The 16,400-nt window shown below is 52.4% G+C and overlaps 2 protein-coding genes across 2 annotated transcripts; one reads left to right on the top strand and one right to left on the bottom strand.

Annotated features, from left to right (window-relative positions):
- Positions 1-949: 949 nt before the first annotated feature.
- Positions 950-3,853, bottom strand: SSNA1 (SS nuclear autoantigen 1). Its single transcript, XM_053996244.1, has 3 exons — positions 3,771-3,853; positions 3,453-3,652; positions 950-1,169 (listed from the first exon to the last, which is right to left on the bottom strand). Exons 1-3 carry the CDS (start codon positions 3,820-3,822, stop codon positions 1,047-1,049), a joined length of 375 nt encoding a protein of 124 aa, XP_053852219.1. The 5' UTR covers positions 3,823-3,853; the 3' UTR covers positions 950-1,046.
- Positions 3,846-14,436, top strand: ANAPC2 (anaphase promoting complex subunit 2). Its single transcript, XM_053996243.1, has 13 exons — positions 3,846-3,928; positions 4,728-5,350; positions 5,944-6,076; positions 8,563-8,737; positions 8,855-8,974; positions 9,442-9,559; positions 9,660-9,841; positions 9,991-10,132; positions 10,867-10,942; positions 12,248-12,451; positions 12,606-12,735; positions 13,019-13,254; positions 13,959-14,436. The coding sequence occupies exons 1-13, from the start codon at positions 3,863-3,865 to the stop codon at positions 14,169-14,171; spliced, it is 2,418 nt and encodes an 805-aa protein (XP_053852218.1). The 5' UTR covers positions 3,846-3,862; the 3' UTR covers positions 14,172-14,436.
- The last annotated feature ends 1,964 nt before the right edge of the window (positions 14,437-16,400 follow it).

Genomic DNA, 16,400 nt, shown 5'->3' with positions numbered 1-16,400 from the left:
GTAGCTGTTCCCTTCTGCCCTGGGTGCCTAAATACTTTTGGAAAGATAATGAGAAAAAAAAGAGCTACTCAGTAGTTTTAGATGTTGGCTGGGGGGACACAAAGAAACTTTTTGCACGTCCTTGTCTATTCCAAGCTAATTTGAGATAATGCCGGGAGCAAGATGTGTCTGCAGTGCATCTGCCTGGGACATGACACAAGGACCATGGAGTTCCATGTGTTGAGGCTTCTCCTGTTAATAAAATACTTCAGGATAAGGTGCTGAGACTGGTGTAGAATGAGGGAAAATGTGAGACTGCTAGTGACAGCTAGATTTAAGGGGTGAGTTTTCAGCACAGCTTTTCTAGCAGAAAAGGTCCCAGTGAGCATCTTTCCCTGTGGAAAAGCCCAGGTCAGTTTAAGGCAGCTCTATTTCTTGCAAAACTGCAGGTGGTAAAGCAAAGCTGCTTTCACTCAAGTTAGGGACAAGGAATCTGAGCTAGCCCTGGCTTAGTTCTCCTATGGATCCTTGAGGAATGCTAAAGAATGCTAAAGCCAACACTGTCCTGCAGCTCAAACAGTGCTCTGGTTCTTGTGTGAGCTAACGCTGTGCTTGCAGCCCTGTGGGAGGACAGCTCGGCGGTGTGGGAGTGCAGAGCGTGCTGCTGACTCTCTGCTCCTTCTCCTGGTGATCCTGCTCCACTTTGGAGCTGATTCAGCACTCCTCTGCACTTCCCAGCTTCCTGCTCTAATCCCTGCCCAGGTACTGGAGCTGCCTCCAGGTGGAGCAGGGTGAGGGCAGTCCTGAGGGCAGGAGCATCAGCTGATGGCTCACCTCCTGGGATGTGCCTCAGGACCGCTGTGCTCAAAATGAAGGGTATTTTTGTGTAAACGCCTACCCTGATCTGTAGCATTGGAGGATCTGCTTTAGTGGGTCTCTGACTAATACCAAAGCACATCTGAAAGGAAAATTCACTTCTGCAAAACAGGCTTTTATTAAATGTGGCATCCTTGGACCACAAAGCAGCTCTCTCTGGCCAACGGGACATTCCAGGCTGAAGAAGAAGTTTAGGAATGCTTTTGTCGACGTATTCGTTGTCCTAATGAAGTGTTTTGTGGATCAATGGCTTTACCAAGATCCCCCATCTCCTTCTTCAGGACATCAAGCAATGTCTGAGAATTGTCCAGTATCTGGGAAAGAAATAAAAATAGCTTATTTTTACATAAACTGTTTCTCTTATGAATTCCCTTCCAATTCAGCTGATCTGCCTTACAGCAAGAGGGGCTATCCAGTCTTTCAGCCTCTAATTCCTGGTGATTTGTTATTCTGTCTAGGTGTGGGAATATCTGTGGGAGAATTTCTCTGGTTTGTGTTCATATTCTGAACATGAAAGGCCTTAAGCAATTTATCTGCCTTGGAGCACAAGGCAGAGAACTTCCTGAAGTAGACTGGGGGGTTTTTGGTTGGTTTGGTGTTTTTTGGTTGGTTGGGTGGGTTTTTTTTTAAGGGAGATTTGGTATCAGGGCTTTTTAGACCAGTATTAAATTGTGCTCAGCTGACCCAGTTTCAACTCTTCCACTATTAAAACTGCATGATTTGGGTTTCCGGCTTCAAGACTAACTCAAATCTACAGTGACCTTATGTCAGACTAGATCTGTTATTAATTTTCTCCTATTTTTTTGCTCACAGTGTACATAATGTAACATCCCTTCTTCCTATGCTCTAGGCTACAACATATTTAGGAGACCTTGCTGCCTGTCCACCTCACCAGTTAAAAATTGTAACACAGTGGACAATTGTAACCAAATGTGATGGTTATAGTCCCAAAAATAATTTATGTTCCTGTGAGTTCTTGGAAATCACCAAGTGATCAGAGAGGAGCTGAGGGAGTGCCCCACAGGACGAGGTGCTGGAAGAAGGTGAAATCCTGTGGGGGCTGGCAGAAGGCAGAGTGACAAACCAGGAAAGGAACTCTGTTACTTTCTGTCTGTAGGACACCAGCATCTCTTCCTCACCACCTCTTTCTACCTCCTGTGAGTGTCAGTTCATTTCAATAAACAGGAATTCATCTGTAGGCTGGGGGTGTGACTTGGATCTCAGGTAAGGTTTCTTTTTAAAGGGGCTGTTTGTGTACCTTACAACATAGTTTTTAAGCTTTTAAAATTTTTATGTGAGTTTCCCCTTTCTCTTCAAACCATCAGTTCTTGAAGGAGGTCGAGGAAGTATCTCCAGCCTCATCTGAAAAGTGATTGCCAGAGGAAAGCACTGACTTTGGGAGAGGAAAAGGAGCTGACACAGTAGTTGGTCACATTCAAAATGCAAATGGGAGGAGAATTTAGGCAGCAGGGAATAGGGGAAATAGTGTTTCTGACACAAACTCTGCCTGGTCACCAAGAGAAGGAAGATTGTCACTTATCTGAAAAGAGGCTGGGAGGATCCTTTTTTAAAGAAATAAAAGCTGATGGTGTATAATACAGACATGACCAGCTGTGGCCCTGTCTGTGGGGATCAAGCCCTGCCTGGCAGTGGCAGTAACACACACAGGGAAGGGGAATGAGTAGAGCTGTCTCAGGAACCAAAATGACAGTGCCAACCCTTGTTCTGTTTGCCTACTTCCCACCCTTTACTACCCCAACAATTTGACTCTTTTAATGACACTGTTCCATTAAAAATGAAAGAAACTGCACTAAATATTGGGCTGGAAGAGTGGCAGGCCAACAACTCCATCGGCACCATTGTTCTCTGCCTGAATTAGTAGGATTGTGGGTCAGTGTCATGTCTCTGGTTTCCTCCTTTCCCCCAGACCTTGGGTCTGACATGGTAATTTTTAGGGGTCTGTTCCAAAAGCCATTTTTGATGTATTTGGACAATAAACTTTGCCCAAGCCCAGGCAGCACCAAAACAATCCTCAACCCAACCCTCTCATGATGGGGTCTGTTTGCCAGAGCTGCATCCCGGGCCTGGGAAGTTGTTTTGGCTGCAGTGCTATGACCCAGGGAGGGGTGGTGGGTCATCGAGGTGCTCCCAACCTACCTTCAGGTAAATACAGACCGAGTTCACACATATGTACATACATACATATATATATATATATGCCAAACCTCCCCTGACACACCGTTAGGGAAAGGTTCTTCCCCCAGAGGGTGCTGGCACTGCCCAGGCTCCCCAGGGAATGGGCACGGCCCGGAGGCTGCCAGAGCTCCAGGAGCGTTTGGCCAGCGCTGCCAGGGATGCCCAGGGTGGGGTTGTTGGGGGGTCTGGGCAGAGACTGGGGCTGCACTGGATGATCCTTGTCCACCTCTGGTTATTCTGATTCAGTGATTCCCTCGAGTCCTGTCCCTGGTCAGAGACAGCAGAGATCGCTGCCGTCCCTCCTCCTCCTCTCAGGAGGAAGCTGCACAGGGCGATGTCCCCTCCTCTCCTCCAGCCTCAAGAACACACCGAGCGCCCTCAGCGCTGCTCGCTGTCAGTACCTGCCCGGAGGCTATGTCCATCTCGGCGATGGTGCGGTCGATGTGGGCTCGGGTGGACCGGAGCCCCGCCAGGTTCTCGCTGGTGTCAGACAAGCGCCGGGAGAGCGTCGCGATCCGCGCCTGCAGCCTGTCCCGCTCCGCCTCCTCGGCCCGGATCCGCCCGCTCAGCTCGTCCCGCCGGGCGCGCAGCTCCGACAGCCCTGCGGGGCGGCACCGTCACAGCGGGGCGGCACCGTCAGACGGGCCCGCGCACCCTGCCCGGCTCCTGCCCCGGCCCCGCTCACCCCCCGGCCCCGCTCGCCCCCCGGCCCCGCTCACCCTCCCGCAGCGCCGCGTGGTGCCCCTGCAGCGCGGCTCCGGTGCCGCTCATCTCGGCGGCCGGCGCCGCTCCGCCCCTTCCTGCGGCCCGAATGGAGCTCTCGGCCGCCTGGCACACGCTCAGCACGGCGCTGGTGCCGCCCGCCGCGCTGGGGCTGGTGAGCGGGGACCCCGCGGGGATCACTGCGCTCCGCCGGGCCCGGGGCAGGCCCGACCCGCCGCCCCCGGGATGCTCCGGCCTCGGCCTCTCCCCGGCCGGGCCTCTCCGGCTCTGGGTCCGCGGGGCGGGTGGGAGCTGCTGGGGCCGGGGAGAAACGGCCGGAGCTGAGCGAGGAACGGCCGGGGCCGGGGGAGGAACGGCCGGAGCTGAGGGAGGAACGGCCGGGGCCGGGGGAGGAACGGCCGGGGCCGGGGAGAAACGGCCGGAGCTGAGGGAGGAACGGCCGGGGCCGGGGGGAAAACGGTCGGGGCTGAGGGAGGAAAGGCCGGGGCCGGGTGAGGAACGGCCGGAGCTGCCGGGGCGGAGAGGAGGGGAAGGGGCTCGTGGGTGTGCGGGAATGCTGGGGGCTGTCAGGGAAGGGCCGCGAGCCCAGCCGCCCTCTCTCCCTGTCACCCCAACCAGGAGCGGGACCAAAAGGCCACAGCTTGCCCGGCCGTGCTGGGGCTGTGCTCCTGCTCCGTCTGAGGGAGCTGGCGGCCAAGGAAGGGTTTTGCTCCAGAGCCCGGCATTTTGGGCAGCCAAGGGTGGCTCGCAGCATTTCCACCAGCGCCTGTGTCCTGCAGCAGCCACCAGCAGGGACAGCAGTGATGTGTGCGGGTGTGAGCCCTGGGCATCCAGCGGTGTGCTGAGACCCCGGCAGATCGCCACGGAGGAGCAGCATCCCCCTAGTGCAGTTTGACAGCAGAGTCCCTATGTGCTGCACCAAATGCTTAGCTGCTGTTCCCTCCACTTTCCAGGCAGCCCCGAGGCCCAAAGCTGCAGGGCCGCTGCAGGATGCCGAGCTCCGGGCAGCCCTGGACGTGCTGCAGTGCTACAACTTGCACTCCATTGTGGAGGAGTGGTTCATCGAGGTGCTGCAGACTGACCTGCAGGTGAACATCGGCCCCGAGTTCTGGAACTGCATTGGCCAGTATGAGAACACAGCCGAGGAGCCCCAGTGCGCTGCACTGCTTCTGGACGCCTTCAGTCGGCTCAGGTGCCACCTGGAGCCCTACCTGAACAGCCTGGAGCTCCTGGAGCAGTGGACCAAGGCAGGCCTGCTCCTGGGCACAGGCGCTCAGACGCTGCAGGAGAAGGTCTACACCATGTTCAAAGCTATCCTCTTCTTCTCCACGACCAAATCCTTCCAGGAGATGATCCAGCAGTTCTACAGCCGCACGTTCAGGATATACATGCGGCAGTGGAAGAAAGGAGAAGATGGAATGAATGAGTGTGAGAGCAGCATGAGTGAGACTGAGCAGGAGAGTGACCCAGAGGAGGGTGGAGGAGAGGGCCAGCTCTGTGCAGGCTGCAGCAGCAAGAGGGAGCAGTGCTGGTGCCCTGAAGCCATGGAGCAGTTCCAGCAGCTAAATGACATTCTGTAGGTATCTCATGGGGTGGTGGCTGTCACTTGGAGCAAGGGGTGTCTGGATGGGGAGCAGTAGCAGGTTTTATTGATCCCTGAGAACAGGAGTAGCTGTGTGAGGTCAGGCTGTCTCATAGAGGTGAGTAGAGAACTCAACATGGACTTTCTGCTTTCAACTGGTGGTTGAACAAGAGCAGATCTTTAGACAGAAAGTTCCTCCCCTGGATACAAGAATATCCTCCTCTTGCTCTGAGGCCTCTGACCGCAAAGAAGCAAACCAGTGCAAGGTGTCCCTGCCCATGTCAGGGGTTTGGACTAGGTGATCTTTAAGATCTCTTCCACTCCAAACTATTCTCTGATTCTGTGAAACTCTTCTAAATGAAAAAGCTTTTGATGGCTTTATATAATGTCTGTAAGGAAGATGGGATAGCAGTAGTGCCATGTGTTGCATACATAGTGCATCTGTGTGGGCTGTCAGAGCATGTGGCCCGAGCTGGGCCTGCCTCTGTGGAATTTACAGGGAGGGTGGTGCCTTCAGGTATCAGATTTTCTTGATTTGCTGGTGCCTTTGCTCCTACATGCTCCTGACGGTGTCCCTGTGCCCGCAGCCGCCGCCTGAATTTGCTGGAGAGGGTGAGTGCTGACGCTGTCACCACCATCCTGCACAGGATGATCGAGGAGAGGATGGAGCAGCGCTGCCGTGGGGAGTATGAGCACTCCTTCCTCAACGAGTTCCAGGAGGTAAGGCAGGTGTGGGGGCAGTGAGAGTCCTCCTTGGAAGATCACAGAATTCACAGAATCACTGGTCTGGAAGAGACCTTAAAAATTATTGAGTCCAACCCATCCCCAACACCTCAGCTAAACCCTGGCACCCAGTGCCACATCCAGGCTTGTTTTAAACACACCCAGGGATGGTGACTCCACCACCTCCCTGGGCAGCCATTCCAGAACTTTATCACCCTTTCTGTGAAAAACTTTCTAATATCCAACCTAAATTTCCCTTGGCACAGCTTGAGACTGAGTCCTCTGGTTCTGCCAGTTGCTGCCTGGTGAAAGAGACCAACCCTCACCTGGCTACAACCACCTTTCAGGGAGCTGTAGAGAGTGATAAGGATGTGCAGCTGTTGTTGGTTTTTAGCAGCTCAGGCTAAAAGCACATTCCAACTTAAAACACCTGGTCCAGGGTTATGACTTCACCATGCCTGGCAGAAGAGGTGGCTAAAACTTCCTATTTCAGCTGATGCTGGAGGGGAAGGTTTGCTCTGACCTGTGCATGAAGGACTGTGACATTTCACCTCATGATGTCTGTAGTAATGAAGGAATTTTTGTGGTTCCAGTTTACAAACCACAAGATCAACAAGTGCCACCTGGCCTGCAGAGGGTCCTCCCTCTGTGTAGGTGAGCCCATAATTAGAATTTCTGTGGCTGTTTTCAGTCCTCTTTCACATTCCCTTGTAAAATTGGAAGTAAGGATAAGGGAGGATACTCTGGTATTGATCTCACCAGTGGCCACAGAGAGAATTAAAGTCTTTCTTTGCAGCTATCCAGATGCTTTGCTGCTATTTCAACTAAGTTTGTGTTGAGCTGTTTACCCACCATGACTTTAAAATAAAGTTCTTCTCCAGGTTATGGCTCCTCCAGGACACAATCCTGAGCTCAGTGCTCCTTGCCCATGACCTTGCATTTGCCTGTGCTGGAGAGCTAGGCCTGCAGCCAGGTTCCCATGCAAGCCAGACACCCTGGATCCCTCACTCTTTGCCATGCCAACTGTTTTTGTTGCCTGCAAACATCAGGAATCTTTTTGTGTTTACTTCCTTTTGGTTGTTATGCAACCCTTTCTTCACTGCACCTTTGTGTGAAATGCTTTTGGATGACCTGGAGGTTGTTTAAGGATATTTTCAGGGCACCACAGAAAACACAACTGCATTCTGCTCATCAGATGCTGCCCTTGCTTCCACCTCTTGTTTGGCCTTAGAATGTTGGAGCATGTCAGGATTAGGAAGAAGTAATTTTAAGGGAAAAAAAAAAAAGCATGGGCCTGGAAATCTAAAGGTTAAAATAGAGAAGTCTGAGAAACAGCTCACTGAAAATTACAGGTGCTGAGGACAAAGCCTCTTTGCCAGCAAAGCAGCAGCTGCCTGGAGTGTCAGGTCACAATCAGGCTGTAACAGGAGCACTCAGGGAAGATAAACTCAAGGGGAAGAATGGGTTGGTTTCATAATAATTTCTTAAAATCGTGTTGCTTTGCATCAGTTATAGTCCTGTCCTTCTGTCCTTTAGGGGAATTCTTTATCAGCTTCCCCACAGTTTTGCCCAGGTGTTTGTAGTACTCAGGTTTATCCTGGCAGAACTTGTGCATTTCTTCAGTGTTTCCTCAGTCGAGTAGATAATTAAAAATAAATATCAGCAAACCAAACCTTGACTTAGCATTTTTGTTTCAGGCTGTCAGAATCTATTAAAAAAAATACTAATATCTAGTATTAGAGAGGCAGTAGAATATCTTGTAGTATAATGGTACTCAAATACTATCCCAGGAAGTAGCATATATTTGCTAATTGATGAGGGGGAAAAAAGGCAGTTCTTTTAAACATCTGGATATTGTAATTGGGTACATTTGAAATTTTACAATTACACATTTCTCACTAAAGCTCAGATATAAAAAAATAGCCTTCTTATGCTCTCTGTTCAAGTTTTTATTTTATAATTCAGTGACAAGGCTGGTATTTGGATTTCAAATGCCTGAATTGTGTTGGGTATCTGTGACTTCTTGGGATACCTTGTTTGCTTTTCACTGATTTCAGGAACCATAGAAACTTTGGGTCAAGGATGGTGTAATGGGCAATTTGCTCATTTTCTTATGAATGGGACAGTTCTGCAGGTATAGAATGGGGTAAAACTCTGCAAGAATGAAATAGGCTGCACGTTTTGGAGTAAACCCTGTCCTTTTTGGAGCCCAGTGCCTGCACACAGTTCGTGGTCACCCCTTATCTTCTCACACCCAGCTGCACAGTCCATATCCTGTATATTTAGTTAAAGTTCCAATTCTTTCAGCTGGGCTTTCCCCAGCTATAACCCAGGCTGGGGCACATTTGAGGAGCAGCTGGGGGTGATGCTGTCCTGGTCCAGCTGCCCCTTTCTGCCGGCTGTGGTGGCTGCCTGGGGTAGGTTGGGATGTGGCTGTGCATCCAGCTCTGTGTTCACATCTGTCTCTCCCTCTTGTCGTGCAGTGGATAGAGAAGGTGATTGGGTGGCTCAGCAGGGTGTTCCTGCAGGATGGCTCCTTGGCACAGTCCTCCCCAGAAGCCAGCAGCACCCTGAAACGCTGGCGCTGCCACGTCCAGAGGTTCTTCTACCGCATCTACGCCAGCATGCGCATCGAGGAGCTCTTCAGCATCATCCGAGGTGCTTCACCCTTGAGCTGGGACTGCGTGGGTGACAGATCTCTCTGATGTGCCACACTGCCTACCCCTGCCTCCCCTCAGAGCCTGGCACTGCTCCTGATCACTGCTTGGTTTGCAGATTTCCCAGAGTCAAAGCCTGCTGTGGAAGACCTCAAGTTCTGCCTGGAAAGGACTAACCAGAGGCAGCAGCTGCTCAGCTCCCTGAAAAGTGCTCTGGAAATGAGACTTCTGCACCCTGGTGGGTTTTACATCCTTGTCTGTGTCCTGACACAGTGAGGAGCCTGGCACGAGTGGGGATCTACTTGGAGCTGGTTTGGGTTCCTTTTTGAGGAATGAGGGGCAGTCACCATGCCCATCACACATTCTTTGTGTTCAAGTGGGCATGGCAACAGCTGCTGATGGCATCCCAGCCCCCTTTGGCCTCATGTTTACTCTATGGCCAGGAGCACAAAGTTTATCTTTGGTCCAGGTGGGCAAAGGCTTCTTTGCACAGTTAGGGCTCAGCTCTGAGCCTCCGTTCATGCTCAGAACTGGTTTCTCAGGCACATGGATCTGATCTGCCCCATTGCCTTGGGCAGTAGGGCAGCAAGCCCTCCTCCTCCCACACCACAGATAGAACAGAGGGCTTGGACCATCCAAACCCCTTCTATCCAAGCCATTATTCTGTGCTGCAGGACTCTGACTCCCTCTGCTCCTCTCCTCTAGGAGTCAACACTTCTGACATCATCACTCTGTATATTTCGGCCATCAAGGCCCTGCGGGAGCTGGACCCTTCCATGGTTATCCTGGAGGTCGCCTGTGAGCCCATCAGGAAGTATCTGAGGTAGGAAGTGTGTGGGGCAGTCTGACACATCCCCTTTCCCTCCCCTTCCCTCACTCACTCTTCCCCTTCCCCCTTGCTCCGGTTCCGTTGCCGCTGGCAGGACTCGGGAGGACACGGTGCGGCAGATCGTGGCTGGTCTCACGGGGGATGCTGAGGGCTCGGGTGACCTGGCAAATGAGCTTTCCAAAGCTGACCCAGTGACCCTGGAGAACGGCCAGGAGAGTGATGATGACATCTCAGAGCCAGGGGACTGGGTTCCTGACCCAGTCGATGCAGATCCAGGTGAGATGCCAAGCCCAGCAGTCCTGGCAGCCGGCTGGTTTCCCTGGTGGGCTGTAGCCTTGAGCAGCTCATTTGCTGGTCTTCTGGAGCTGGGCTGGCTGGGGCAGGTCCCTGTTAATCTCACACTGTTGTCTGCTGGATTCCACCAGGGAAATCGAGCTCCAAGCGTCGCTCCTCAGACATCATCAGCCTCCTGGTGAGCATCTACGGCAGCAAGGACCTGTTCATCAACGAGTACCGCACGCTGCTGGCTGACCGGCTGCTGCACCAGTTCAACTACAGTGCTGAGAGGTGAGGCCCCAGTGCCCAGACCCGTGGCCAAAATCACCCAAGTTTTCTTTTACCTGCTGTCTGAAGGGTAGAGCCTTCAGACTCAGTCCTGTCAACAGCTGTTTGTGGAGCCAGGAGTGCCTTTGGCTATTTCTTTTGCAGCTTTGAGTTTGCCTCTAGAATTGCATGCTCAGTCTTGCTCTTGGCTTGTGCTGATAGAGCAGCTTGTAGGAATTTGGAGGCACTGACACGCTCTTAGCTCCATCCCACATGTTGTGATGCCCCCCCCAAATGGAAGGGATGGAAGATACGTGTTTCTGAAACAGAAAGTTCCACCTGAACATGAGGAAGAACTCTTTTGCTGTGAAGTGACTGAGTAGTGGAACAGGAGCCCAGAGAGACTGTGGGGTCCCTTCCCTGGAGGTACTCCAAACCCATCTGGACACAACCCTGAGTGACTGTCCAGGGGACCCTGCTTGAGCAAGAAGGTGGGACTGGATGAGCTCCAGTGGTCCCTTCCAGCCTGAACCATTCTGGGATTCTGTCTTCAAAAAGCTGCTGACCTAGTGGAGGTGGCTGTTCCTCACTTGGATACCAGGAGCCATCCTGGGCAGACACTGTGCCTTGCAAGGCTTCCTAGGAAGAGCACCTTGTGCCAGGGACTTCATTTCTTTCCCTCTGTGATGAAAAGTGGAGGCCAAGCCAGGTTTGTCCATGAGAGGGCCCCATCCCTGACCTGCTGTGTCTCTTTCCAGGGAAATCCGTAACGTGGAACTGCTGAAGCTGAGGTTTGGTGAAGCTCAGATGCACTACTGTGAAGTCATGTTAAAAGTAACTCCTTTTATTTTTTAATTCAAGTCCTGGGTGTTTGAGCCCATTGGGGAAGGGGAGGGACTTGAGGAGTGACCCAAAAAGGGTCTTTTAGGAAAGTGGGGGTTCCAGAATGCCAGTGAGGGGCTGATTTGTGACAGGCAGAAGTGCATTTAAATCATGTCTGTTTTTAAGCCCTGTGGGTTGGATTATCAGCTCTGGGGAGTGGTTACTCTGGTGCTGCTGTCTCTCCTGCCCTTCCTGCAGTATCCTGGCATTGAAGATGTCCAGCTCCTCTGGGGTTGGGACTCCAGAGTTTGATTCTTTTGGAGCACTCAAGGGAGAACACAGGTGTGGAGGGCCTTCAGTAAAGGCACTGTTGAGTTGTAACCCCTTCCTCTAACATCCTCACAAATTCTTCTGAGTATGTAGCAGACTTCCAAGTAGACACACATGATCATGTCCTTTCCTGCCGGAGCCTTCCCCTAGATTGGGGTGACTCCGGATGGTGGTAAAGTTTCTCCTCCAACCTGTGCCTTTAAAGAAAGACTCAGTAGTCTTCAGTCGTCTGGTCTCAAGGCAGTTTATTGCATGTTATCTCAAGGCACACAGACTCCCTGACATTGTCCCTGATTTCTTCTCCCTCTGCGTCTCTCTTCGTCTTCTTCTCTGTCTCTGTCTCTGTCTCTCTCCCCGTCTCTGTCTCTCTCCCCGTCTCTGTCTCTGCCCCTCGAGGGGCTGGTGCCATCTTTTATATCACACATTACGTATTAGGTGTTTATAGTTTTTCCCCAATGCCTATTACTTATGTTGAACAGTGACTTTCTACTCTAAACTAATCTGTGAGTGCCAACACCACCAAGAACATGGGGAATAGGAAGAAGAAAGAAGGAGGACAGGGCACGCCCAAATCCCTCCATCTTAGAACCTCTGACCCCCATGTACAAAACTCAGACCCCTCTGTACAAGGCCTAAAACCCCCCTGTACAGCACTCAAAAATCCTACCTTTCACTTTGTGACTACTTCTATTATAATATCTAAACTTTTGTGATTTCTTGTTCTTCCTGCAAGGTTGGTAAATTGTTCCATGGGTCAGACTCAAGACCACAGGGGTTCCTGGCCGCCTGCCAGGGTCTCAGAGGCTTCTGCCCTGGGCCCGGAACATCCAAGAGTGTCTGAGGGACACCTTGGGTTCCGACACTTTCCAGTGTCCCCATTGTCGTTTGGAGAGAACGCTGTTCACCTTGTTTAAGCCTCTCCTTCACTAATGGTTGGCACTAGCTCTGAAGGGAAGGAGCCACCTCAGCCTCCTGTGCCTGTTGCAGGACATGGCCGACTCACGGCGCATTAACGCCAACATTCGGGATGAGGAAGAGAAGCTCCCTGAGGAGGAGAGGCCTCCCTTCAGCCTCGTGGCCATTATCCTGTCCAGTGAGTTCTGGCCACCACTCAAAGAGGAGAAGCTGGAGCTTCCAGAGCAGGTCAAGGAAGCCATGGAAGCATATTCCAAGAAGTATGAGAAATTAAAGGTGAGGCCACCTTAACCCTCCTTATGAAAGCTTTATGCAGTCCCCTTTAGCTGCTGGTTGGCCCACACTGTTACAGTGGGGTTTGCAGTAACCCAGCACTTAGTGGTTCCTGCTGGGAGATCTGCTGTGAGCAGCTGCTTCCCCCTTTTCCCAGGCCATGAGGACCCTGAACTGGAAGTACCACCTGGGGCTGGTGAGCCTGGACGTGGAGCTGGCTGATCGTACGCTCTCCCTGTCTGTGTCTCCTGTGCACGCTGCCATCATCCTGCACTTCCAGACCAAGAGTGAGTGCTGTGGAACCCCTGTCTGTGCTTCCATGGTTGGGAAAGCCATGTTCCTTGGGTAGCTGGAGGCTCTGAGAGCTCTGGCAGGAGGACCAAGACGTGGTGCATGGGTTTGGATCTCCCCCAGGGTCTGTAGCACCCAGCAGGGCCACAGCTCTGCACCCCTCTACTTGCTCCTGGCAGTGCCTCCCTGCCTTACCCAGCTTCCCACCAAATCCTGGCAGGCTTGGGTGTGGGAAGTGCCTGTTCTCCATGTCCTCTCTGATCCCCGTGGTCTCTGCAGGCACCTGGACACTGACAGAGCTGAGTGAAGTGCTCAAGGTGCCTGTGACTTCACTGAAGAGGAAGATGACGCTGTGGCTGCAGCAGGGAGTCCTGCGGGAAGAGCCCGAGGGCACCTTCACCGTCATTGAGGAGGAGCAGAAGGACCAGGTGGAGAAGGTTGTTCTGATTGACAGTGATGAGGAGGGGGACTCTGCCATGGCCTCACAGGCTGACCAGAAGGAGGAGGAGCTGCAGGTACCTGCCCCTGTGGTGATGCAAACATCCTGTATTTTGGGTTTGGAGAATCTGATCAAGATGATGGATTCAATTTGCACTGTGGATTCACATTTTCCACTGCAAGTGGCTGAGTCCAGCACAAACATTTGGGTTTTGAAGTGGGTATCTCTTGGTTAATCTCTTGGTGCTGGATCACAGCCTTCCCTCCAGACAAGTGCCCAGCTGCTGAGTCAGGGAACTATTTGGAAATCTCAAAATCGGTTTATTTCAGTTTAAAAAAAGAAAAACGTCCGAGACATGATTTCATATTTGAAAATAGTCATAACTTGTTTGGCTACACCCGAGCAACACTTTTTGGCACTTCTGACTGGCCAAAAGACTTACCCAGCACTAACAGCTGGATCTCTGCCTTCTCTCTGTTGTGGTTCCTGGACATTTCCAGTGCCTTTCCTGCCTGTGACTCACTTTGTGCTTATGTGTTGTGCAACACAGCATTGTCATACCGGTGTTCATCCACAGAGGGTCATGCGTGTGCTGCACGTCAGATTTCACTGTCTGGCTCTGTGTCCCAGCACTTTGCTGCTATTCTTGGATATGCCCTGTTTAGAGACCCCATGCTCATGGCTGTGAGAGCAGAACTTACTGCCAGCTGCATCCCTGCCTTGTTTTTGGGGTATTTGCTTTATGCTGTAATGTCAGTCACTCACTGTGTCCCTCTGCAGCTGTTCTGGACGTACATCCAGGCCATGCTGACCAACCTGGAGAGCCTGTCCCTGGAGAGGATTCACAGCATGCTCAAGATGTTTGTGATGACCGGCCCCGTGGTTACCGAGATCGACATCCAGGAGCTGCAGGGATTCCTGCAGAAGAAGGTCCGGGACCAGCAGCTCATCTACTCAGGGGGGGTCTATCGCCTGCCCAAGAACTGCAACTGATCCTGGCAGTGTCCCTGCCCCCCTGGGCACTCCTGCCTGTGCCTGAGCTCTGCTCCAAAGTACCACCAGCTCTCAGTGTCCTGCTGGGGGGTTCTCTGCCCTGAGGCTTTGCTGTACCCAAGCGGGGGTCCCTTTCCACATGGAGGCAGCTCAGCAGCAGCCTGGACACCCCACAACGTCTGGGTCTGCTCCCCACATTCCTTCCTCCCCTACGTGAGTAGCTGGGCCCACCTCCCTGGTTAATAAATAACAGTAGGCTCCTTTTTCCAATGGTGCCAACTCTTCTTTCCTCTTGGCACCTCCCCATGCTGGAAGGGCAGGCAGGAAACTCCCCAGTCTGCTGGGCACCATCCCCCTTTCCTTAGGTCTCCATGTGCAGCCCCAGGAGGTTTTGGGAGGGGGCTCTTGGCTCCAGCTGCTGTCTGGGGCTCTGTGTGTGGCTAAGGCAGTGTCTTGCAGCTGGATGTGATGAGTGAGACCCTGCCCAAAAACAAGGCTTGGTGCTGTCTCTGACAGGGAGGGAACAACTCCAGGGTGCCCTTGTTTGGGACTCTTAAATTATGTGGAATAATTTTATTGTGGGATGAAGAATGCTTTAGATGGATGAGATGCAGCAGTTCTTCAGGGCAAGCTGGTTAGTCCTGGAGGAGATCCAGTGGATTATCCAGGCCCTGGTGGGATTGCTTTGCCCTGGCACAGGTCTGTGTGCCAGCACCATGGGGCTGCCCTTGGGGTCAGTGTCATGGGGAGCTTCAGAGTTGTTGGCACCACATGAGGAAATGGGATGGGATAATCCCAGAGCTCCTGGTTAATACTGTGCCCAGCTATGGAGCAGTTTCAGGATTGCATCACATCCCCACTCCAGGGTGTTCAGGCTCCCTCAGTCCTGCTTTCCACATGGGTTTTGCTCATCAGGAGGAATATGCTGGGAAAATCTGGCTTTTACTAAAAATATGTTTTCTGTGAAGCACCCAGTGAGTTTCCATAGCCAAAGGAGACTTTCTCCTTCTCTGCTGAATCTTCAATCCCAGCCTGTGAGTGTTGTGGCAGCTGGCATTGAGACTTAACAGAGCCACAGGTAAGAGACAGGAGCAGCTGTGAGTGTGGCCTTCCATCCAGGTGTGTGAGAGACCTGTGGAACACAGAAATCACCCCCTGTTTAACACTGAACCTTGTTTTTCAGTGCCTAAAGCCCACGAGTCCCTGTGGCATCCCTCCTGCAACTGCAGGCAGCAGGGTGCAGCAGTTCTGTCCCCCTTGGGCACGTTGGTGTTTTCCTCTGTGGATAAAGCACAATTCCTTGATCCCCTTGGGCCACTGTGCTCCAGGCTGGCAGGGATGTGGCACTGGGAACGTGATGCATCCTGTTGTGAAGGTTCCTTGTGCTGAAGAGGATCTGGTGATAACTGAATAAACCCCAGTGTGTGATTACTTCAGGATAAGCCAAAAAAACCCAAAGGGCAACAAATCCATGATGGCATCAGAAGGGAAGGGATGGACATCCGTGCCTGAGTGCCCAAGGAACTTTTCCCTTTCCTTCTCTCTCCTCTCAACTCTCTCCACTTTTTTCTTTTTTCTTTATTATATTTTATGTTTTTACGAAAGAGCACTGAGCACATGGAAGGATATGGAAGGATGTGGAAGGGCTGGCAGTGAGGGTCAGTGGGGTCAGTGCCTGTCCCATCCCACAGAGTGTCCCATGGAGTGTCTGGTTGTGCTCTGGCTGTGACGGGGCAGGGAAGAGGCTCCTTTTGATGTGGGGAGATCAAAGCAGCTGCCAGTTTGGAGCAGAGCTGGCAGCAGGGCTGTCCCCACTCACCACAGAGCCAGAGCCACTGCTGGGACATGGCCCAGGGTGACTCAAGGCCTTGGGTGCATCTGCTTTACTCATGGATGCAAAAATACTGATTTATTTTCGTGTTGTGCAGGTGGATTTATTGCTCTCTGGTGCTTCCTCACCCCCAGTGCAGGGGCTGTGGGGCACTGAGTGTGTCCTGTACCCCATCCCAGCAGCATCCCCAGACTCTGGGATGAGATGAGGGGCACTCCCAGCCCTTCCCAAAGCCATGGCTGTGCCCTGGAAGGGCAGCGAATGGGCATCATTCCCATCCTGACTTTTCCCAGCTCCCTCATGCTGCCCCAAGGGCTGTACCCATGGGGTGTGATGAGTTTGTCCATCCTGAGCCAGAGGATGAGCAATGGCACCGCTGAGGGGACCTGGAGTCACCT

This window comes from Vidua macroura, chromosome 21 (genome assembly GCF_024509145.1).
Source record: "Vidua macroura isolate BioBank_ID:100142 chromosome 21, ASM2450914v1, whole genome shotgun sequence".
NCBI lineage: Eukaryota > Metazoa > Chordata > Aves > Passeriformes > Viduidae > Vidua > Vidua macroura.
The sequence above is the reverse complement of the archived record's forward strand: the minus strand, read 5'-3'. Positions and strand labels throughout refer to the sequence as shown.

What these genes read in the sequence shown, in the direction of transcription:
- SSNA1 (XM_053996244.1), bottom strand. Translation starts at nt 3,822, where the DNA reads ATGAGCGGCACCGGAGCCGCGCTGCAGGGGCACCACGCGGCGCTGCGG. An exon ending in CCACGCGGCGCTGCGGGAGG is followed by an intron (nt 3,653 to 3,770) that starts GTGAGCGGGGCC and finishes GCCGCCCCGCAG; the next exon opens with GGCTGTCGGAGCTGCGCGCC. An exon ending in TGGACATAGCCTCCGGGCAG is followed by an intron (nt 1,170 to 3,452) that starts GTACTGACAGCG and finishes TTTCTTTCCCAG; the next exon opens with ATACTGGACAATTCTCAGAC.
- ANAPC2 (XM_053996243.1), top strand. Translation starts at nt 3,863, where the DNA reads ATGGAGCTCTCGGCCGCCTGGCACACGCTCAGCACGGCGCTGGTGCCG. An exon ending in CCCAGTCGATGCAGATCCAG is followed by an intron (nt 9,842 to 9,990) that starts GTGAGATGCCAA and finishes GGATTCCACCAG; the next exon opens with GGAAATCGAGCTCCAAGCGT. An exon ending in ACTGTGAAGTCATGTTAAAA is followed by an intron (nt 10,943 to 12,247) that starts GTAACTCCTTTT and finishes TGCCTGTTGCAG; the next exon opens with GACATGGCCGACTCACGGCG.